Genomic DNA, 23,035 nt, shown 5'->3' on the forward strand with positions numbered 1-23,035 from the left:
GACAAAATTAGTAATGATCTACAATCCCAGTGGTTTAAAAGTAAGGAGCTCCAATTCTAACAAAAGTCCTAGTAATGCCCTGGTTTAAAGTCCGAGTGAAATCTGTGTATGTAACCCTCCAAAACAGCTTAGCGTTAAAAAAATAAATAAAAAATCAAAACAATTCCAAAAACCTGAACCAGACCCAACTTTCACTGTTCGGTGTTCACGTAGTAACGTTTAGATATTCAGGCGCTCTGTACATTTCTGCAGGATTGATGGTGAGAAGCTGTGTTGAGAAAGGTCAATAAAAACAGTAAACTGGAAACTGTAGGTTGTTTTTTGGCTTGTTTTGTTTTTCCCCAAAGTTCTAATGATGCAGAAGCTGCATAATAATCTCCCTGTGAACCATAAACATAATAAAAGCCGAGGCCATTTCTAACATAATCTCTATCAGCAAGATGCCAGCGCTTTTCCAGATTTCCTAACGGGTCCCTGCTAATTCCATGCCAAAACTAGCAGTGGATTTCTTCCTTTTAATCTCCCCTAATGCCTTATTCGATTATTGTCACTGCTCTCCGGCCACGCACCGTCCCTTCAGACCAGAGCTCCCCACCGGAGCAGTCAGAGGAGGCTGGAGCCAAAGGACACCAGCGGCTGCAGACTCCCCACCTCCCCATCCGGGCAGAGGGCGGCCGAGGGCCACGGGGAAGGGCGTAAACCACCTCACTCTGGGCATCCCCGCCCGGCGGAGCCCTTGGCCGGGAGAGGAAGGATGAGCCCCGGCACTTGCTCCAGCTGACGGGTCTGAGGGCACCTGAGCGTCCTGGCACATACCTGAGGTATGGCTCTGCTCATCGCCTGGGTATGCCTCGCTGTGAGGTGAGTGAGCTCCCCCCTACCCCCCTGAGGCTCCCTCAAACCCCGCCGCAGGCTGCAGGAGCGGGAGGGAGTCCTCTCCCACCTCAGCTGTCCCAGAGGGCCGGGCCCTCGACGGGCGCACGCCGGGCGGAAGGGCTGAGTCGCGGGGACGGGGGCCCGAGGGGTCTGACTGCGGGACTCGCCTCTCCCCGCAGTTCGGCGGCGGCGCTGGGGGACCAGGGCGGCGGGGGGGACCTCTACTTGGAAAACATCACTCGGATCCTCGACAAGCTGCTGGACGGTTACGACAACAGGCTGCGGCCGGGGTTCGGAGGTACAGGGAAACTCCCGTCCCCTCGGGGAGCCTGGCAGCGCACGGCTCGGGGAGGGGGGCACGAGAGGGGGGCACAAGCGGGGGGCCCGAGCTGGCGAGGGGAGGAGGGTCCCGTCCCGCATCTGGCAGGAGGGAGGCAGTGAAACCCAACAGCGGGGGGCAGGACGGAGTCCCGCACCCCGCCAGCCCCGAGCCCGTCGTGTCTTGATGGTGGTCCCGGAGCCGCGGTGCCTCGAGGGGTCCCGCTCCGCGCCCAGCGTGTCTCCGTGTCTCGCAGGCGCTGTGACTGAAGTCAAAACGGACATCTACGTGACCAGCTTTGGGCCGGTGTCCGACGTGGAGATGGTAAGGGCCCCGCTTGCCGCCCCTGCTCCCCTTTCCTGGGATTCATTATGGTGCCATCTGAGTTGACCGTCATTAAAGCAGATTACGAGGCTTAATCTTCCTGACAATCTCTCAGGCCCAACAGAGCGGTTTGTCTGGAACTGCATATAGATACTTCCCCAGCAGAGTCAGCCAGGGCAGCCCATGGCCCAGGCCCGAGCACGGAATGCAGCACTAACCCCAGGTGAGGGCACTGCTGGGAGGTCAAAGATGCCTCTTTAACCCCATTAAGAAGATTGTAAGCATCTGTGGCCCAGCACATAGGTTTGCCTGACAACATCAAGTCTGCATGGTAGGAAACAACCTAACATGTAGCTGCAGGGGCACAGTGCCATATCTGAAATAGTTGTTCCTTGTCACGCTGGGTGTCCCCAAAGTCAGGTAGCTGCAGACACAGGTTAAATCTGCCAATTACAGCTTTTTCCACCTCTCTTCATCAGGCAATCTAAGGGAAGGCATAACTTTGCCACCTTACAAAATCTGCTTTCAGCCAAGGTTTAGCTCCATTTCTTAATTGACTTTAGAGAACTCCTTGGACTAATATTAACCTGACACCATAATCTTACTGTGATGTGACTCATATCAGTCCTTTCTTTGTCAATATCCAAAGAAACAAGCAGAAGCACTGAGCATGTCTTTTGTTCCTACCAGTTAAACATTGGTTTTGCACTTTGAAAGGAAACTAAATTAGACATTTGTATTTTCTTAGACCTCAGTCACTTTGAAATAAATTACTATTTCTGAGAGGACAATGATTTTTTTTCCCTTATATAAAATTATTTGTTCACTCACTAATTTGTAGCTATTATTTAAATAAAAAGAAATTAGGGTATGTTTTTGTAGACTACTTTTTTTTTTAATAGCTACTTAATGGTAATAGGATCAAGTGTTTAAGTAGTAAATGAAATGCCATTGACACGTGTGGTAGGTTCTTTCATGGAGTTACTGTATATACAGTAACTTGGGACTGCTGACCCAAACACATAAGTCAACCACCTATTCATTTTCCATAGGAATACACAATGGACGTCTTCTTTCGGCAGACATGGACTGATGAGAGGTTGAAGTTTAGTGGGCCAACTGAAATTTTGAGATTGAACAATTTAATGGTCAGTAAAATTTGGACACCAGACACGTTTTTTAGAAATGGAAAAAAATCAATTGCTCATAATATGACAACTCCTAACAAACTTTTCAGAATTATGCAGAATGGAACTATTCTTTACACAATGAGGTGAGAGCCTGTTCTTTCGCTTTTGATTGACTTTTCGAGTCTTTCAGCAGCGTTCCCACATACCACTTTTTTTCATTGTCATCTACTATAATGTATTCTAGACTAACCATTAATGCTGATTGTCCTATGCGGTTGGTGAACTTCCCTATGGATGGACATGCTTGTCCATTAAAGTTTGGAAGCTGTAAGTTTTTCTATATCTTTCATTTTTTTATAGCAATACTAGAACCTTACTTTCTCTTCTGAGACTCAGACTATTCATAGGGACATGGATTTATTCACTGAAGGGTGACTGTTGTAGAATATTTTATTGTTTATTATTCTTACATATCTAGTTGTCAAAGTGGATCCTTCAGCAAGTCATAAAAGATGTGATGCATTTATTACATTTAGTTTTGCAAATATTTAGTTGATCTGTGGTAATTGATTTCAAAAGTATGTTGTAGAGCTGTGGTAATCTAAGTATGTGCTTCATAGCAAATTAAGAAACAAAAGCTGGTGTCTATCTGGTCCCACCTCAGCCACTCTCTTACTGTTGATTATTTTTGCATTTTGTCATTGATGAGGTTGGGAAATTGTTGGAGCAGGATACATGTTGCTGTAGATATTCAAGCCACACACAGGATCAGGTATTTTTTCAATTGTTTATAAATTACATAATAATTTAATTTCCCCCTCTATAATTCAGATGCTTATCCAAAAAGTGAAATAATTTATACATGGAAAAAAGGACCCCTGCATTCAGTAGAAGTACCACAGGAGTCTTCCAGTCTCCTCCAATATGACCTCATAGGACAAACTGTATCTAGTGAAACAATTAAATCTAACACAGGTAAGACGTAGCCATGTGAGAATTACTGACATTATAACCATCTTCAAAATAAATTTCAGTTCTTTTTCATGTAGAACGGAATTAGTCTAAATATCATTTGCCATTTTAAAAACTAAAATACTTGGAAGGACTCTAACCATTGTCTCTTTAAAGATTTTCAATACAGTCTCTTTAAACATACAGTTTTTAATGCAATTCTTCAGAATTTCCCCTGCCTCCCTTCCCAGTAAAAGCAGTACATAAAATGAATATTATTCTCTTCTGTTTCCATAAGGTCAGTTACTTTTTTTAATCAGCTTATTTTTATTATGCACCAGAAGGCCTGTAAGTGCTTTCCTCAGAACATAGCATGTTGGGTTTAAGCCAATAATTATTACTTATATGTTGCCAAAATAATGCTGACATACTTGTCTCTTAACAGGTGAATATGTAATCATGACAGTTTATTTCCACTTACAAAGGAAGATGGGCTACTTCATGATACAGATATATACTCCATGCATTATGACAGTCGTTCTTTCTCAGGTGTCTTTCTGGATTAATAAGGAGTCTGTTCCAGCCAGAACGGTTTTTGGTATGCTGCGTTAAGGTCTTTGAACAGCTCAGCATCACATATACCATTCATTCATTACTTTCATTGCTTGTTTATTTTAGGCGAATATTCACTTCAGCTGCTCTATTTCCATCTTCAAAGGAAAATAGGCTACTATCTCATTCAGACATACATTCCATGCATCATGACTGTAGTCCTGTCTCAAGTTGTGTTTTGGATCAACAAAGAATCTGTTCCAGCGAGAACCGTGGCTGGTATTTGTGTTTTGTTCTTTTATCATTCACTTCATTCACTGTATGGAATCCATTGCATCAAACAGCTACTGTAATCCAATGGGGACTGGAAAAGACAGCTAGTAGGTTTCAGTGAACAAAAGTAAATACTAAAATTAAACCAAATAATATTCGACCTGCTCACAAGAGTCAAAATTCTTTAATCAGAACATTTGGTTAACCAGACTTGTTTGTGGTGGTTTTTTTCTCCTCAATATATTTTCTGTATGCAGGAAGGGACAATTCCAGAGTAAATGTCAACTTCTCTGTTTTTTTAAGTGGTATTTTTCTATTGATTTATTAGCTTCTGAAACCAATCTGAGTTAAAGCTTTAGAAAAAAATAAACTACATAGGGTGGAATTAACCTCATCTGACATAAGCTACCTGATCTAGCACTTTGAAGTGCTCTCTTTTCCTTGTCTGCGAAGTTATCTAAACAACTAGCAAGGAATTTAGACAAATAAAGTAAGGTGAGATGCATCCTGTCCCTAGCACAGGATGGAGTTGTAACGTGAAAGGCATGTCCACACTGCAAATTCTTTTCAGTGGTTTGAATTAATGCTCTCAAAGCTGTGAGTTTTGTCTCCTTAATTTCTATTGTGTGCTCTGCTGTTAAATGGCACAAACTCTACCTATTGCAATATTGATAGGCTCTGCAACTGCACTCCTTATATTGATAGGCTCTGCAACTGCACTCCTTATATTGATAGGCTCTGCAACTGCACTCCTTAAGAGGTAACTTTCACTGACTGAATTGTTGTTTCTAGAAAAACTACGAGAAAAATACTGAGCAAAAGTAATAAAACTTATCAAAAACTTCATGAGTTCACTATCTATACACAAACATTTTGCAACCCTATGGGCTCTTAAAGTAGTATTTGTATTAAAAAAGTTCCCTTTATGAGACTTGTCTTCAGTGACAAAAAGGCAGCTGTATGTTCCCTAAGCATAAATGATACAAGTCTCATGATTAAAAACAAGTCTATAATTGTAGTTAGCAGGCTACAGATTTTTTGCTAATTTATTTCAATTAGTTTGCATTTCCTACTTGCATGGAATGGTATTCATAAAAACATTGCAGACTTTTAGGAACATGAAGTGAGCACAACTTCCTCAGGTGCCTCTGAGGGAAGATCAACACTTTTGTTCTTGAAATTCTCATTAAGATCTAGGATACAGTTTAGGATCATTAAGCACTTAAAAGTATTATTATCTGGCAATTGGGATTTCTTTAAATGCTTAAAAATATAAAAATATCAGGCAATAGATTTTCCAGGATTTTTTTTGCAGTCGAAGCATAACATATATAGGAAGTTTGTACACCAAACATGATGCCACCTGATTTGGCTTTATATTGCATCTCTGGACTTTACAGTTACATCCTCTCCATTTTGAGTAAAACATATTTGTTACCTAGTAGGCAGTGGAAGTCAGTTCTATATGCTTGAGTAATGTGCAAATACGTCTTTAGGTGATTCAGGAATAAAGACATAGATACCCCAAACAGTGGAATAACAGCTCTTAGATACCATACTGAAGAGTAAATATAGAATTAGAAACGGATTATATTTTATGAAAATAGTAAAATAGACACCTTTCTTGGTATCGTGAAAAATTAGTCATGGTGGCATTTTAGAAGAATATGTCAATCCTTGCTCCATTCTTACTTCTCCCAGACACAGTCTGAATTTATAGTCCTTACTAATTCAAAATCCCATGGATTCTGAATAGCTTCATCTAAGGAAAAGCAGACAAATTCCATATAACAAAAAAGACTTTCAGTCCGCAGCAGAAAAAAAAACAATAAACACCAGTGGTGTTTATTTAAAATGGAGAAGTCAGTATCCTTTCTGCATTATATTGCAATTGCTTGAATTATAAATTTTCAGTTTTACTTCTAAGTTCCCAAACTGTAAGTTTGAGAGAAGAGAAATTAATAGTAGAAGAATAACAACCATGTGCAAAAACCATTTTTCAGAACAAATTAAATTAGCAACATTTACCTCCAAAATGGATGCCAGTTATCCTTTGCAAGTAATATTACAATAAAAACTCTGAACATTTTTGCAAAGATAAATTAATGATCTACTCTTTACAGACCTGCAAGTGAAAAATGGGAGACAGAAATACTTGAAGAGGCACTCTTGTGTTCTTTATAATTGTGTCCTTGGAAAGAACAGCAGATTGCTGGTATTAAGTTCCTTATTTAATGTGGAGCTATGTATGTAGCTATGCATACACATATATATGTATATATATGTGTGAAGTTTTATGAAGCATGGCATTATCAGATATAACTTAGAATAAGAAGCATGTTTATTGGAAGTCTAATTTTAAGTATGCTCTGACTCCAAGTAACAATGGCTATTATTTCACATTTTTATGTGTCTTTATCTAATCTTTTTTGTTGCTAGAAAAAAGTTCATCTGCTATTTTGCAGAAAGACAGTAGTCAGCTTCTACCTTCCCAGCAGGTCACCCTGGGAATTTTAAATTAATATCTAGTCTCAGATAGCAAAGGTGTTTGTTTTTTTTTTTTGTTGTTGTTGTTGTTTCATTTTTTAGCAGGAAAAGATTGCATATTTCAATATTTGCATTATGTAACAGATTCTTCAAAACTTATCGAGAAGTGTTCAAAGTGGAAAGACAAGGGTAAACAATCATCAGTTACACAGTTTACCAACTATAATTTGGCATTCAGTTTGATAAAGTAGTTTTCCACAGTGCAGAGCATTTCATCAATATTCACTCCACATTGAGAGAAGTCTTATCTATATCTGCAATAGAATAGGAGTCCTATTCCTAAGTTTAAATTCCCACTGCAGTAAATTTTTATTCAGACACAGAATATATCATTTTTATTACTAACTAGCACATGGACAGATTCTAATCTAATCACACATCATATTGAAAAGTTAATTCTGGACCTTTGAAATTGAAATGTATCTCGGCACACTTGTATTCATATTATAAAATGAGCCTGGCAGATTTGGGAGAAGCAGAGATCCTACATGTTTTTATACCATCTCCTATTTGCATTTCATTAAAACATGTTAAGTAATGACATTGGGTTGTAGTTAACCTCAGACAGGTGGCAAACTACATCATGTGAAACAGTTGCAGAAAACCCTCTGAAAATAATCAAGTCACCCTGTCTTGATGCTGCAATATGCAATGACACTGCATCCTTTCCACTGAGCATCATTCATAGCATATTGATTCATCATCGCAACATGGCATTATAACATCTTTTACTTTCTCACCTACCCATTCCCAACTGCAGAAAAAAAGCAGAAGAGACTATTCTCCACCTTAATGCCTTTAAATACCATCAGTTTTCATATTCTAGCAGGCATAATTATAAGTAAACATGAGTCACAGAGGCTTATATGTTAATGAGTTTGTTCTTGCGCTTTTTGCTTGTATCAAGCAGCTGTGAGAAGTGGGTATATTTCCTACATTATTAATGTTATACACTTCAAAACAGAAAGAATAAATTAATGAATTCACTTGAAGAACACTATGAGGCCCACAAGCAACACCACCAGCTTTGTGAAAATAGATAAGCAGCTCTAGAGAAGTAGCTTTTCTGTCCTTCCATATTTGTAACTACAAGGGCTTTCAAATCAAGGTACTGTTAATGAATCTTAAATAAAGTATCCAGTGATGAAAGACAATAGCACAGAGAACCAAACTCTTGTTTTTTTTAATATTTGGACCATAGGCTACCACTGATTTTTAATGCAGAATTTGATTGATTCAGTGAAGGTTCTGTAAGCCATGATCTGTCTTGTGCAACAACAGGAGAAAAGAGGGGATCATTTTGGGGACATGGCAGTCTGTTAATTTAGATTTCTGCAAAACAGTCCACTTACTAACCCCTCAAGTAAAGTGTCTTTCATAGTTTGAGCCTGCGTTTTGATATGCCCATGTTTGTCACAAGTCTAAGAAGCTGCACCATGTAGTATTTAGTTATCTTAATTTTCAGTCTGCTCAGTGTATTAAAGTTTGTTCAGAACTTTTAGATGCTTAAGGCAGTGAATTATTCAAAAATACAAAAAGCAGTCTTGTTGTTTAGCTGCTTCGTAGGATGACAGCTAAAACCAAAAAGGAGTTGTTGGATTATTATTTTCTTTTTTTAATATTTATGAATTTAAGAGTAGCAGGGTTGAAGCATTGTTCTAATGCCGCCATTTTCTTTCTCTTCTTCTCAAGGAATCACTACAGTTCTAACAATGACCACCTTAAGCATCAGTGCACGCCATTCTTTGCCCAAGGTGTCCTATGCTACTGCCATGGATTGGTTCATAGCTGTGTGCTTTGCCTTTGTCTTCTCTGCACTTATTGAGTTTGCAGCTGTCAACTACTTTACCAATCTTCAGACTCAGAGAGCAATGAGGAAGGCAGCCAGGGCAGCAGCACTGGCAGCAGCACTATCAGCAGCAACTGTACCGGCAGAGGACGAGATTGTCTCGGTAATTGCTTGCTTTTCTGATAATAAGCATCATATAGGAAGAGGCAGCTGAAGTAGTGAATGCAAAACAATATTAAAATGATCTTAACCTGAAAGAGATTATGTAAGCAGATCATGTCTACTTATCAAAGATATTGTTCTTATTTGAGAAAATGAAAATACTTCATTTATCCATACTGTCTATTTAAATTTGAGATATAATTTACTAGAAAGATGTTTATTTGGTAAGATATTTAAGGAAAGCCATTAGGCTATTATCCATAATACTTCTCTTGAGCAATGCTGTAGGCAGTGTGGTCAGGCAGCTGTGGTTCTCTCAGTAAGTCTGAAGAATTTGTGGGATGCTGTACAATTCAATGAACATGTGCATTGGCCAGATGATTATGGGATCACTGTAGTACACTGGTACATACCATAAGTGGGTCATCTGAAAGAAGAGGAATTAGCCTTTATATAAACTTGGCATCTGTTATTTTCATAAAAATCTGTGTTGGTGGAAGCTTGGGGAAAAAACAAACAACAAACATAAATGTAAAGATTAAGGATAAATTTTAGTACGTGCAAAAGACAGCAAGGCTTTCTAATATCAAAAAAATAAAGTCAGAATTGCTTATAAATATTATTCCTTACATCTTGGGATAAATAATGAATGCTGTCTCACAACATATGTTAATAAATATATCACTGTAGCCCTCCTGTTTTCAGGAACAAAATTCCATTTTGAGAGGAATAACAGGATTTCAATGACCTGCAAAACCTTTGAGTCTCTAGTTGAATAAGGAAGTCAACGAGCTGTTGAGTATCATCAGGGCAACACCTTACCCACTATAAAGTAATTTTCCCACATTTGCTTATAAGGAGCAGTTAAAGTTAGAACATTTAGGTATATTTAACTGTTAAATTCATAATTGATAAGTTCCATATTATAGTGAAAGCAAAACTCCGCAGCATCTTGCTACTGGTCCTCATTGGAGCTAATCAGCAAATGTTCTTCAACTGGGAAGCACTGTGCTTGTAAGACACTGTATTTTGCTTACAATTTTATTAATATTAAAAAAATAAATCTGAAGACATTGTAAGCTATATTAAAATAATGCATTTTATTTTTACTAAATATATAAATGCAAAACCAAGCAAATCTTTACATATTTTAGCTCAGAACCACAGCTTTTTCATTTTTTTTTAAACCATGATTATGGAAAAAAAATACGAAAGAAAGGCCAAAAAATTTAGAAGGAGCTTGGAAACAAATATTTGCAAAACCTTGCACTGATTTTGAAGTGACAGCAGAAAGGCTGATTGAGATTTGCAATACTTGCAATGTTCACATCTGCGTTTATTTTAACGCTGGACACTTATTCAGATTTGAGTTAATCACAAGAAGGTTATCTAAACTAGGAATTTCTGTATGACAGGAGACCCATTCTCCTGTTTTGCCTAAGAGAAGCCCAGAAAGACAGTTTTGCTATGAAAGAAAATTCGAAGTTATAAACCATCCAGTTAGAAGCTGCTGCTGCTTGAGTGAGGGCCAAAACATCAAGATAGATGTATTGGCAGAATACTTTTTTCATTTCAAATTAACTATCTTTCTGAATGTCATGGTTTAAGCCCAACTGTAACTCAGAACCACGCAGCCGCCCTCTCACTCCCCACCCCCCCTTCCTCCCCCCTGCTCCTGGGGGGATGAGGAGGAGAATCAAAAGAATGTAACTCCCATGGGTTGAGATAAGAGCAGTCCAGTAACTAAGGTATAACACAAACCACTGCTGCTACCACCAATAATAACAATGATAAGGGAAATAACAAGGGAAGAGAACACAACCGCTCACCACCTGCCTACCGATACCCAGCTCGACCAAGCAGTGATCTAACTCTTCCAGGTAACTGCCCCCAGTTTATATACTGGGCATGACACGCTGTGGTATGGAATACCTCTTTGGCTAGTTTAGGTCAGGTGTCCTGTCTCTGGTTCCTCCCGGCTACCCCTCCTCCCTTTCAGAGCATGAGACTCAGAAAGTCCTTGGTCAGAGTAAACACTGAGCAGCAACTAAAAACATCGGTGTTATCAGTGTTGTTCTCAGGCTGAGAGTCAAAACCACAGCTCTGTACCAGCTGCTAAGAAGGAGAAAAAAATATTGCCACTGCTGAACCCAGGACACTGAAAGAATCAAAAATCTTTCAAAATAGTACCAAAAAGCTTCATTCCTCCTTCAGTCTAGTTAATTTTATGTAAAATCTTGCTTTATTCAAATTACCATTTTTTCACAGACTTTTATATTGTAGCCAAAAAACCTGTGCACTCAGAAAAAAAAGATAGCAGAAGACCAAATTCTATTCTACTGTACTAACAGAAGTAGGAGAAACTACTCAAGTAATGACTAACTGGTTTCAGTAAGAGAGACAATGGTCTGACTGTGTGCTCTGTTAACTGATGACAGCCCAGCATGCCTGGTCTAGTTCCAGGAACACCACTCTATTTACCTCAGTTAACTGAGAGCAGAATTTGGCTTGCTCTCTTTGTCAGCTGCAGGCAATCCCTGCATGAAATACAAAACTATGGGTGTTCCACTCCAAAATACGATGGCAACAAGCTGAGTAGTCATCTGGAACTTGACAGAAACCTGGTTTATTCATATGGTGATCAAGCTTATTCTAGCATGTCAAAAACAAATGTTATATATATGACACACACACAGACATATATAAAAACCACTATGGCATCATCTTTTTAATCCATTCCAAATTGTGTATTTTCTGTATCAATCATATTATTTCATCATTATGGGTTCCTTTGTCCAGGAATATCCTAATACTGGAAATATGCTGGGGGAGGGAAATTGGTGATGCTGTCTGTAGTACACCATTTGAAGTAATGCTCTGTGAGATGGTCAGGGAGTACTCACCATGGATCAAAAGACATTCTTTCTATGTGAGAGGGTACATGTAAAAGACAAAAGATTAGTACAGGGTGGTAGCTTGATTATAGTTATGTTCTGAAAGACCTGTTGTTCTAACAGAAAACAGCAAAGAGCACTGAAAAATACTGCTGGGAGAGTTTCCTTCTCCCTACAAATAGCCTTGTCCCTGTGTTTCAAAACAGGATTCTTATTCTATTTAATAACCCTGCCCAACTGCAGAGCAGCCTTATGTCACTTTGGTATAGGGGATTTAGTTTTCTATAATTGTGCCAGAATATATTGAGTATGTTTAATGAGTACCATAACATAACTGAAAGCAAAGCACTTTTATTTGGATTATCAACAATCCTTTATGAGATCATCCTGGAAACAGCTATAGGCAGGAAAGTTTTGACTGAGAAAACAGCACTTTCAAGAAATTAGGGACATCTTCCTGTGCCTACACAATTGGAGGTTACCAAGTATATTACTTAAAACAAACCTCAACTTTCAGTTACACTGACTTTTTGTCATCCCAACAAGGAAAAGTAGATGCTGGTTATTTGGTTCCAAGTTAAATATTTGTCTGATTGACAAAGCCAATGCAGGATAGTAAGGAAAGTTTGGAAGTAGCTAGTAACACACACCAAAATAAAGAAATTTAAGATGAATTGGATTTAGACATTTTTTGTTCAACATGGAAGTCTAATCCCAGTACCTTTGTGAAGGGGGAGATGAGGTACAAAATTATATTAAGTTAAATTCCAGAAAAACAAACAAATCAACCTCTATAGTGCTGTTTGTGTAATTCTGTCTCATTTAGACACTCAAAGCAGTAGTTTCTCCATGCCACACAAATTTAGCGAAGTAAATGTAGAGACAGGGGTAGTTCTGGACTGACACTGGTAAGTTTAAGAGCCAAACATTACTTTGAACATTTAAAACTGTTTAACATGGATATATTTTCTGACAGAGACTCTGTGCTAATTACATTATTATTTTCCTGATATGCTACACAGAAATGTTAGGAAGAGATTCCACCACACATATTCACATTGAAAATAGAATTACTAGGATTCCAGTCTCTGCCCTCCTTAGAACTTACCAGTTTTATATGACAGTGATTTTAATACAGTGGGTGCATAGTATATTTTTCAAAGCTATACTTTCTGCTTCTAATGGCTCTTCAGAATTTCCATGCAAAGTAAAACAGCTTTGAAGTAATAAGGTAACAACTTCTCCCACTAATCACCTTCACGTGATGGTTAGGTTATATTTTGAGAGGTGAATTTCAATCCCTTAAGGTTAAGAAAGAATTTTAACATGGCTTTCCCATGCTTTGCGTGAGTAATTTAACCTAAATGATTTAATCCTTTTACTAGGCTAAAACACAAAGAAAATAAATTTGCATGTTATTCCTCTTAATATTCCTAGTAAAGGACACAGGATTCCTAAAAGATGCTGTTGTGGTTTAACCCCAGCCAGCAACTAAATACCGTGCAGCTGCTTGCTCACTCTTCCCTGCTCCCCAGAGTGGGATGGGGAGGAGAATCTGAAGAAGATAAAACCTGAAGGTTGAGATAAGAACAGTTTAATAATTGCAATGAAGTAAACAATAATAAGAAATAAATAATAGAAAAAAAGAAAGGAGGAGGAATAAAATTCAGGAAACACAAGTGAGCACAATAGAATTGCTCACCATCCACTGACCATTGCCTAGCCCATCCCCTGTGCAGTGTTCAGTGACCCCTGGCCAACTCCCCCTAGTTTGTGCACTAAACATGACGTTCTGTGGTATGGAATATCCCTTTGACTAGTTCAGGTCAGCTGTCCTGTCTCCTGGACTCTTATGCAGTTGATCACTGGCAAAGCATGGGAAACTGTAAAGTCCTTGGTTTAGAGTAAGCACTGCTTAGCAACTAAAACATTAGGCTGTTATCAACATTTGCTAGCTCAAAAATCCAAAACACAGCACTGTACCAGCTACTAGAAAGATAATTAACTCTATCCCAGCTGAAACCAGGACAGATACCTAAAGGTAGGACTATTAATGATTTCTAAACTACATTGAGCTTTTAATTATGCAGAACATCATTTATAGATGTTTCCAATACACTGGGTTTGAATCAGATCCCACAGATGAGATGTGCAAAGAAATGTCTAAATTATAGGTTATAATGAATCTCTAGCATGAAATGGATACTTAAACTGCACAAGACTGTAAAGATTGATGCATCTCCCAAAAGGAGATCCTACCTAATGTGGTGAACTTCCCTGCTGTATGGTGCTGCATATGGATTGTTCAGTAGCTAAACAGAGTTTTTACAGATCACACTATTGAATCTAGGGGCTAAACTATGCTTAACTCCCTCTTTGGGAGCTAAGTCATTAGCATGCAATTTTATGTGTACAATATGAATGGTTGAAATTTTATCTACTAATGATACAGACAGGGAAAAAGAATGTTATATATTTCATTTACTATTCTGCCATGTACAGACACTGAGCTTTTAGCCTAGTGTTTTTTGGTGTGTTTTGTGATATCAGCAAATTTCGATACCCTTAATCCAATAATTTAGAAAGAAAAGGAGGAATAACACAGTTTTCTGTCTAAACTTCTAGAGTTTATTCTTATGAACATTTTTTTACTACATTGCCTGCAGGAAAGAGAGACATAAGTGAGTAAAAGGGTACATTACAGGTACTCATTTGTTTACTTAGCCAGTATCTGAGTGCATATATGAGATACTCATGTTACTGCTGGGTCATAAACTGAATTGATAGTGGAATATGTATTTGCAGTACAAAGGAACAGAGAACAGTAGAAAATTTTACAAATATGAATTACAGAAATCTCTTGAGGAAAAGAAACATAAGTACAAAGCATATTCATAAATCACTATTAGCATCCATATAAAAATCAGAAAAAGCAGAAAAAAATGTTTATTCCAAGGTTATAGATATGCTGTATTTTTTTTAAAGCTGGAAGCCAAGCAATTTGCTGAAAGCCTCCTGAGATATTCTGAGCAAATTCTAGTGATATTGATGAGAGTTGTGAGTGAGCAGCACCTTTATAGACAACATGCCACTGCTTTGTGAGCTTTCCAGAGGATCAGATAGCTGAGCTGCAAAAGACTATATCTTATTTAGCCCGTATACGTACCAGTCTTTGTCTAGTCCAGTTTTATGGCATCTCACATTAAACAGTGATCTTGCAATCTGTTCTGTGTCACTGGGTAGTCGTTCGCAATGACAAGTTCAATTGCCTGATTGGATGAACATTCCACATGAGTACAAGAGTACTTCTCTGAATCAGGATTCAGTAACTTAACAAAATTCATTATTTCATTATGACACAGTTGCTCTTTCTACTTGTAAAACAGTCCTTAGTATTTGAGTGGTTGGCTATATAAACTATGTAACATAGGCTACTCTCTCTGTGTTTTGCTAAAGTTTCATGATGTCATTGTAGGCAATCTTCATCAAAAGGAAAAGTTAAATCTAAATGTAGTAGGCAAATTAGTGTAGCTGCTGTTCAGAACTCAACTGTAATAAGAAACTACATGGCTTCCTTTCACTGCCTTCTCCTCTTGTTTTAGCAGTGAATTCCAATGAAAAAAATGAATTGTAGCTCTCGGGCAGCAAGTCTGGTCTACAGACAGCTAATACGCTGAGAACATCTTTACACAGCTAAGATAAATTTGGACTTAAAATTCCATATCCTGGGTAGTGGTAGACAGGAAAACAGTCCTGATGCTGACTTGCTGGATGGGCACATGAGGGTGTTAAAGACAGTGTAAAGAACTGCTCAAGAACTTTCTTAACAATTTATATCGACTAAACCATCTCCTTAGCAGAAGAGCATGACAAAAAGCTCTGGTTTTACTTAGACAGTGAAATGCACTGATCCTTCCTGAATACTGGAATAGGCTATTTTAAGTAATAAGAAGTTATCATTATCACTCAGTTGCTAGAATGGACCTAAACTGGCCCCAAAGTGGGAGCATAATCAAGTTAGTGCACTCCCCAAGTTCTGAGGATACACTGACTCCAAATGTTCCTATCTCCAAGTTGAGATGAAATCACGTTGAAATAATCCTCCTTCTATAGCAAAACCCTCTTCTACAGGAATGAGATTTAATAAATATTATAAATAAAATAGTGACCACGATTACACTTTTTCCAAGTGTCTATTCAGATGATCACAAAGTATTTGCTACTTCTACGTTCTAAATGCAGTCAGTACTGAACATCATCCACAGACCATATGCTACATCTGTTCTGCCTACTTTTAACTTCATCACCTCAGTACAATAACTCCTGATTCATGCTTGAGTGATCCAGAGCAGAATTTGACCCACCTTATACCAGAATATTGCAGATAAAAAGGGCTAAGATTCACCTTAGCACTTATATTTTTAGGAACTACTCATTCTCCACAAAAGGTCAAGCTATCTTGCAGTAAAGTGAAAAGCAGCTACTTTACAACTCCTACAATTCAGCTCAAAGCAGGGCATACAAGCAAAACAGAATAGCAACTGTAATGAGAGCCCAGGCTTGGTTTGTCAGTCTGTTTATACAGTGGGATTATTATGATGATTAGCGCAAGTGGACATGAATAACCCTCTTTCTGTTTGTGACACATCTGTAGATCATCCTCCATTTAAATCTGCCTGTTGTTTGCTGTTACTGGAAAACACAAAAACAAACATCTGTGTTCCAGATAGGCATAGCCCCAGAATATGAATGCTACTTAATATCTATCCTAAACATGGTACTAATCATTTAATATGTAGATGGCAAAGTGGATGAAGGAGGGATATGACAAAGTCAGGTAATTACTTCCCCCCTTTCTTGCCCTCCCCCCACTCTCGGAGGGACAGGAAGGGAGAATCTGGAAGTGTTGCTAGGTTATAGAGGAAGAAAAAGAGCAATATACTGCTACCACCAATGATAATAATGATAAAGGAAATAACAAGGGAAGAGAATACAACACCTCAGCACCAGATATGCAGTCTCCCAGCTAACTCCCAGATATATATGGAAAAGTCATTACATACTTGAAAATTAAATTTCACACTAGGAAAAAAACAACAAAACAACATAGGACAATTTAGCATTCCTGTCTTAAACACCTGTAAATTTAGCCCCTTTCTTTTCATGCAGCAGTTTTCTAGTTCATCAGAAGATAGTTTGGGGACTAATAACAGTGCAACAATTTGACTCCATTCAGTGAATGTCTACTGAAACTCATCAATGGGCTCACACAGTGAAGACTGAGCTTGAGCCAGCCCATATGTGCTGTTTTGTTTAAACTTGATTCGTGTCTACAGAAACCTCAGTCATACCAATATACTACAATTTAGATAGACCATTATCTTCTTTTCCTTTTGGCTTCATCTTTTCTTTTTCTTTCTCTCTTCTAGTTTCTGGTTTTTACCCTGTTAAATAAGGAAAGCACTTTTTTTTTTAACGTTTTTACAGCAAAGCTTTAGGCCACAAATGTACCTCTGTATATTTGCATTATTTCTATGATTTCTTTGGGTTGCTCTATAGCAAAGCAGCAGCAATAAAATCAGGTTGAGTAAAAAGGTGGAAAGAAGCCTAATGATCACAAAACCTAAGACTGTATCCAAAACTCACCTTTTTCTCCCCTTCCCCTTTTCTTTTTTTTTCTTCCACAGCATTCTGACTCCAACTGTAACTTGAAGAAGCGAGTAAACTCCGTAACATCTCAGGCAGATCAGTCTCCTGAAGCCGGCATAATATCAAATAGTGCATCCCAGTATCAACCAGCATCTGTTCCTCCACCTGTCCCACCACCACCACCTGTTGGAGGCACAAGTAAAATAGACCAGTATTCTAGGATCCTCTTTCCAGTGGCATTTGCAGGATTCAACCTAGTATACTGGGTTGTTTATCTTTCAAAAGACACTATGGAAGTGAGTGGCAGAATTTCTGAATACTTGCTTTAACATGTAGTATGTTTACTTGACCAGTATTATTTTCATTGTTCATTTACTCCTGAACTCCCGTTAATTGGTCCTTTCTGAACAAAGGTTTCTTTAACAGTTTTCTTTTAAAGTTTTCTTTAAAAGATCAACTGTGGCTTCCAGTAGTAGTGGCACTCAATACAATGCAGAAAGGCTATTTGAAAATGAGATATGTAAACGCTTATCTGTCTGCCACGTTCATGCACTGAGCAGAACACATTGTGTAAAACAATGTACGATGCCATTCTCAGCAAACAAACTAATCTTAAATCTTCCATTTCTTAATCTTCCTATCTGCAGTAAGGAATGGTAGAATTATCTGTTGAAGCAATGCAGTGAAGGAGATAAGAACTTCAATATCTCCTACGGTTTGCTCAGTGAAGTAATAAGATAACAGTCTCCCCAAAGAAGGTTGTTGTTCATTATAAATATTTATACAGTGTGAAAAATTGACAACTACAGTATGCAGTTTGTGAATCAAGAGGTCCTGGGTTTATGCACTTCAACACTGAATTTCCCCATTTCTTCATACATCTGAACTGTTTTATGCAGATAAAGCTGCTAAATTATTTTATTAAGTTTGTTCATATCAGGCAGAGAATGATCATGTCTTTAGATATCCGTAATGTGCAGAAGAGATGTGTGCCCTGCAAACTGAGCATGTCTAGAATAATCAGTCAGTAATTAGTCATTAAAAGCTTGATTCTTGTATGTTTTAATTCTCTCTTTTTCCCCTTTTGCCTAAATACAGCTAATAGTGTCCCATTTCCTTGATAAATATATATATATACACATATATTGATTTTCTTCATTGCTATAAAGTTTTTGAATCTCACTTTACATTGCAGTCATTATGATTGGAACATTTAGCTTTATTTAGGACAGTTAAAGAGATAATGATGGTATTTAGATAGTACCAAACGCACCAAGTCCCTATATCAATAAAACCAGAGGCTGGCAATCTGGGAGGAGTGGTGAGCAGACTGTACCATTATTTCTAAGATTAGAGATAAAGGAGGCCAAGGGAAATCTCATCGACAGCCAAGAGATGGTGCAGTTCTAAGTAAACAAGACAGTGCGGATAAGCTGATTGGTGGCATCTTGCCTCTGCTTGAAGCAGAGGCTACTAGCCTCTAATTTTGCTGATTTTTGCTATTAAATGTATGATCTGGGAATTGCTGTCTCTCAAAGATGGAGTGTGCTGCCAAGCAGCTTATCTATGAAATCAGGAGCGCAGGAAGATAGGAGGCACTGTCTCTTACAAATGTTCCTGCAGATGTCTCTCTCAAGAGGTCACAGCTGCTAACTCCCGGCCATTCAAAATCTGCCCAATGCTAAATTTAGCATTTATGCCAGAGTTACTGATCCTGCTATTAAAATATTGACTATGTGTGCGAATTACTTATCTCAATCAGAGAAGGGAAGTATCTAAAAAGCACATAATCATTACAGCTTCTGTTTAGAAGCCAGTTCCTCAGCTTGTGTAGCTTACCATTACTCCAGTAATTTCATTCAACCATTCACATTTTGGATCTAGAAATATTTGGAACACAGTTGCAATTTCCCTTGGTAGTGATGACATATTTACGTTTAACCTTGTATATTAATAGTTATAGTAGAACTAAGCTTTTAAAATACTTCTAAAGTCTAGGACATAGTGGCGACTATATTTTTAAATGCCACTTTTGCAAGCTAAAAAAACATGCTCAGAAGCTCAGAAATTATGTTTTGTAGCCTAATAGAATGACAGGAATCCAGCATTAAGATTCATAAAACAGGAAAGTGTTGACAGTTGGGGTGTTTTGAATTATGAAGAATGTAAGCAATTATATAAAATGTTGATCAAGCTCTTCATAAATTACGTTTTCTTGTTTGTCTACTCAAGTTGTAACTAATGATGACTGCGATATCCATTGCTAGGTTTCTAATTCAATATGTTGTATTACTTTACCAGTTGTTACTTTTAAGGAAACCCAGGAGTATTTTTGCTTTAAAAATATATTAATAATATGTAAGCCTTTTCATTCAAGCAAAGATACAAAAGTTAGGTGAACAAAGCATGTCATGCTTCATGGCCAGTTCAAATGAATCACAGGCTCAAGTACAAAAGGCTAAATATTGGTACAGTGTTATTCAGTTAAGAAATTTATTTTCATTTAGAAAATGCATTTTGTGCATATTAGCTTTTCTTGAGTTACTTATTTGTGCTCATTTCTCTTTCTGTTTAAAAACAAAATGAAAAAAGAATATAATCAGTTCATTGAAATAGTCAAATTGCCTGTGCAAAAGGTTTTGTAGTGCAGCTTTCTAGGATTTTGATTAGTGCAGTTTGGAGTGCAGAAAATCATTCAAAGTCTGTCATTGTGGAGATCCCTAGACCAAAAAGGTGCCTGTCTTTGGATGGTGCATATAGAATAAATCAAGAAGCATGTTGTAAATCTGTAAAAGCAGGATTTTAACACCGGAATCACAGGTAATTTTCATCTCATTATCTTCTGGCCAGACTCTTCCTTTGACTATGAAGGAAGAGGAAGAATCATTTTTTTACTTCCACTTGCGTGTTCTGGATTCAAAGCACCAGCTAGAACAAACAGGCTTGTTACTGTAATGACAGTTGCATGAAATGAGGAGCTCGCTCCTAAGCTGTTTGGTAGTATTTCTGTGCACTAGAAAGCAGTTTTCTTATGCCTTACATAATGGGTTGTATGGTACAGAAAAAAAGAAGTCATTAGTGTGCATTCTATCTGACAGTATTTACAAGAACCTTGGGACCAGAGTACTTTTCAAAGTGCTCCTTGGAGTAGCTTTTTCTTCACCTTCCATTTATTTATATAATTGTCTTTGGACAATCAGGTTAATCCCCCTTTCTGTTGCTATATGTGTAAATTAAGGGTGTGTTAATTACACAGAAGTTTTTGGATTTGGAAGTCTGTATAATGAAGAAGGCATTTCTAATAAAATGCATGCCTTTAAACATTTGGATACTATTTTTAATAGTAACCAGGACTAGGCAGATGACAAGAGTATCTTGGACTGAACTCTGTATTAGTACTTCCAGATGTATGAATCAAGTCCAGCTTAGCAAACACAGAAGTTTAGTAGTAAATTTTCATTATAAAATTAATCTTTTGCTACATTTTAAAGTAAATCAGCAACATCTGAATGAAAAAAATCCCACACTGAAATTAAGTGCTTCAGCTGAATACCTCTTATATGTGTATGGGGCCTTAATATTTAAATGAAAGGTTCCATTCTGCAGTGGAAGAAATGGGAAAACATTCAGTAGCAGTCATTGATACGTGACTTGATACATGAGATGTTTCACTGTAAACTGGTTTACACATGGAATAGCAGTAACATTGCAGAACAGCAGTTATATTGCTAAAAGTATAGAAATGAAGTTACATCATTCTCTGTCTGCATTTTGCTAGACAGCATGTTGTTGGAACCTGATGCAACCAAAGGACACCCAAAAGAAAACAAAAGGAGGTACTTGAAAATTCATGCAGGAAAGAATCTGCAGCTGAAATACCAGATGCCAGTTTTCAGACGACAGAAAATGCTGATACTTGTATGATAAGCCTCCCTTCTCTCAAATGGTTTTATAACTGTAATGCTGACAGATGCTTAACTATTACAATAGTTTATAATATGAAAAAAAAAAAAAGCATTAGAATTACTCTAAGAGGACTTAGTCCCTCACTAAGGTCAGTTTGTAATTAATTTAGATGGAAGCTGTGACATTCCCATGATTTACACATGCAAAATGGAACAGGCAGGTTTCTATGGAGCACATTGTGTGTTAAGTACAGTAATATCTGTCATCCACAAAAAGCTCTATACAATAATAAATAATACATATTTGTCTAGATTAGCTAAGCAGAGAAGTTCTTGACAGGAGAACACATGTATCTGGCAAATGAGAAAAAGTTGTTCTAGATTTTTATTTTATCATACATATTTTGGTTTTAAATCTTGCTAAATCCTGGAGCTGAATACTAATTTCTGACTGTGACCTTGACAGGTGAATTGCATACTTAATTTATTTTAATATTTTCTTGATTTAGAATGCAGAGAGTGCCCTTTAAATGAGAAAAATACAAGTACTTTGTCAACCTTTGCAATATCATTCACAATGCATATGCTGTTCTCACATCTTCTTACACATCTTTCTAAAGTAAGCTCTCCATTTTTATACATAACTTTATGTTAAAAATTTTAATGTAATCAAACACTGAATGATGGAGTGAATCAAACTGAAGAAAGATATGATTCTAAAGTTTCAATGATAAACTGCTGAAAAACAAGCAGATGCCAGCCTTTATGTTCGGGAGCAGAGGAAGGCACAACATCACTAAATGTGCTGAGTGCTGGGTATTGGATACAGAGAATGCATGGTGGCAGGAAGAGACATACGTAAGTTGAAGGAGAAAATGAGATGCTGATGATTCAACTGGGAATAAACAAGAACAGAGAAAAAAAGAAAACAAGAACTGGAGAAGTATGTTAATACTTCAGCATGTTAATATTCATAAAGCTTGCAGTACGTATTGTTACATTAAGTTTCAGTTTAAATACGGGAAAAATTAAGTTCAGGAGAAAGTAGCCACTGCCATACATGCTTACAATTGAGCTTTGAGGATCCAGGCAATCAATTTGAACTTCAAATACAAAGAGGATTCTCCCTTGTAATGCAGTCTGGTTTTAAGTCTAATGAGACAGTTAGAAATGAGGTGATTTTGTTGGTTAATTCAGCTGTCAACAATGCACAGCTTAAACTTTTCTCTAAACTTTTCTTCCAGTTTTTTGAACCTACTGCAATGCACTTTCGAAGTGACCTAGAGTCCAACTGAAGAACAGCTCAACATTTCAAAGAAATCAGTGGAGCTCATGTGGAGTTGAAGGATCTCCAAAGGACTTGTCTACCCACAGGTGCTCTCCATTTTGAAACATTGGAAGTGTTTATATTGGACATCACCAGGAAACAAACTGGACAAATGAAAATGATAGAAACTGTACAGGGTTCTAACAATACTTTAAGATATCTTACATTGATTCTGCTGTAAAAGTTCTTGTTAATTTATTTTGTTCAATTATCAAAGAATGTGCATTTGATATAATTCTGTTTTAAAGAGTTAAATGTTTACATTGATATAAAATGTCAATGACAGGATTATTTAATTTTTTTTAATGCAATAAGCATTACTAAAATAAGCCTGATT

General features: G+C 37.5%; 1 protein-coding gene across 4 annotated transcripts; it reads left to right on the top strand.

Moving 5' to 3' along the window:
* The first annotated feature begins 706 nt into the window (after window positions 1-706).
* GABRA6 (gamma-aminobutyric acid type A receptor subunit alpha6) lies at window positions 707-22,738 on the top strand. 4 transcript variants are annotated; one of them, XM_057409862.1, is made up of 10 exons: window positions 707-861; window positions 1,056-1,174; window positions 1,452-1,519; window positions 2,572-2,792; window positions 2,894-2,976; window positions 3,481-3,624; window positions 4,046-4,198; window positions 8,665-8,924; window positions 17,505-17,762; window positions 22,616-22,738. In XM_057409862.1, the coding sequence occupies exons 1-10, from the start codon at window positions 824-826 to the stop codon at window positions 22,664-22,666; spliced, it is 1,395 nt and encodes a 464-aa protein (XP_057265845.1). In that variant the 5' UTR covers window positions 707-823; the 3' UTR covers window positions 22,667-22,738. The 4 variants fall into 4 exon arrangements, with proteins under 4 accessions (XP_057265845.1, XP_057265846.1, XP_057265848.1 ...); XM_057409863.1 differs by lacking the exon at window positions 4,046-4,198 and adding an exon at window positions 4,279-4,431; XM_057409865.1 differs by having other exon boundaries at window positions 707-821.
* Window positions 22,739-23,035: the final 297 nt, after the last annotated feature.

This window comes from Pezoporus wallicus, unplaced genomic scaffold (assembly GCF_028554395.1).
Source record: "Pezoporus wallicus isolate ANWC-B61680 ecotype Strahan unplaced genomic scaffold, APGP_CSIRO_Pwel_v1 contig_4309, whole genome shotgun sequence".
Classification (NCBI taxonomy): domain Eukaryota; kingdom Metazoa; phylum Chordata; class Aves; order Psittaciformes; family Psittacidae; genus Pezoporus; species Pezoporus wallicus.

What these genes read in the sequence shown, in the direction of transcription:
- GABRA6 (XM_057409862.1), top strand. Translation starts at nt 824, where the DNA reads ATGGCTCTGCTCATCGCCTGGGTATGCCTCGCTGTGAG. An exon ending in CGGTGTCCGACGTGGAGATG is followed by an intron (nt 1,520 to 2,571) that starts GTAAGGGCCCCG and finishes CATTTTCCATAG; the next exon opens with GAATACACAATGGACGTCTT. An exon ending in AACAATTAAATCTAACACAG is followed by an intron (nt 3,625 to 4,045) that starts GTAAGACGTAGC and finishes GTCTCTTAACAG; the next exon opens with GTGAATATGTAATCATGACA.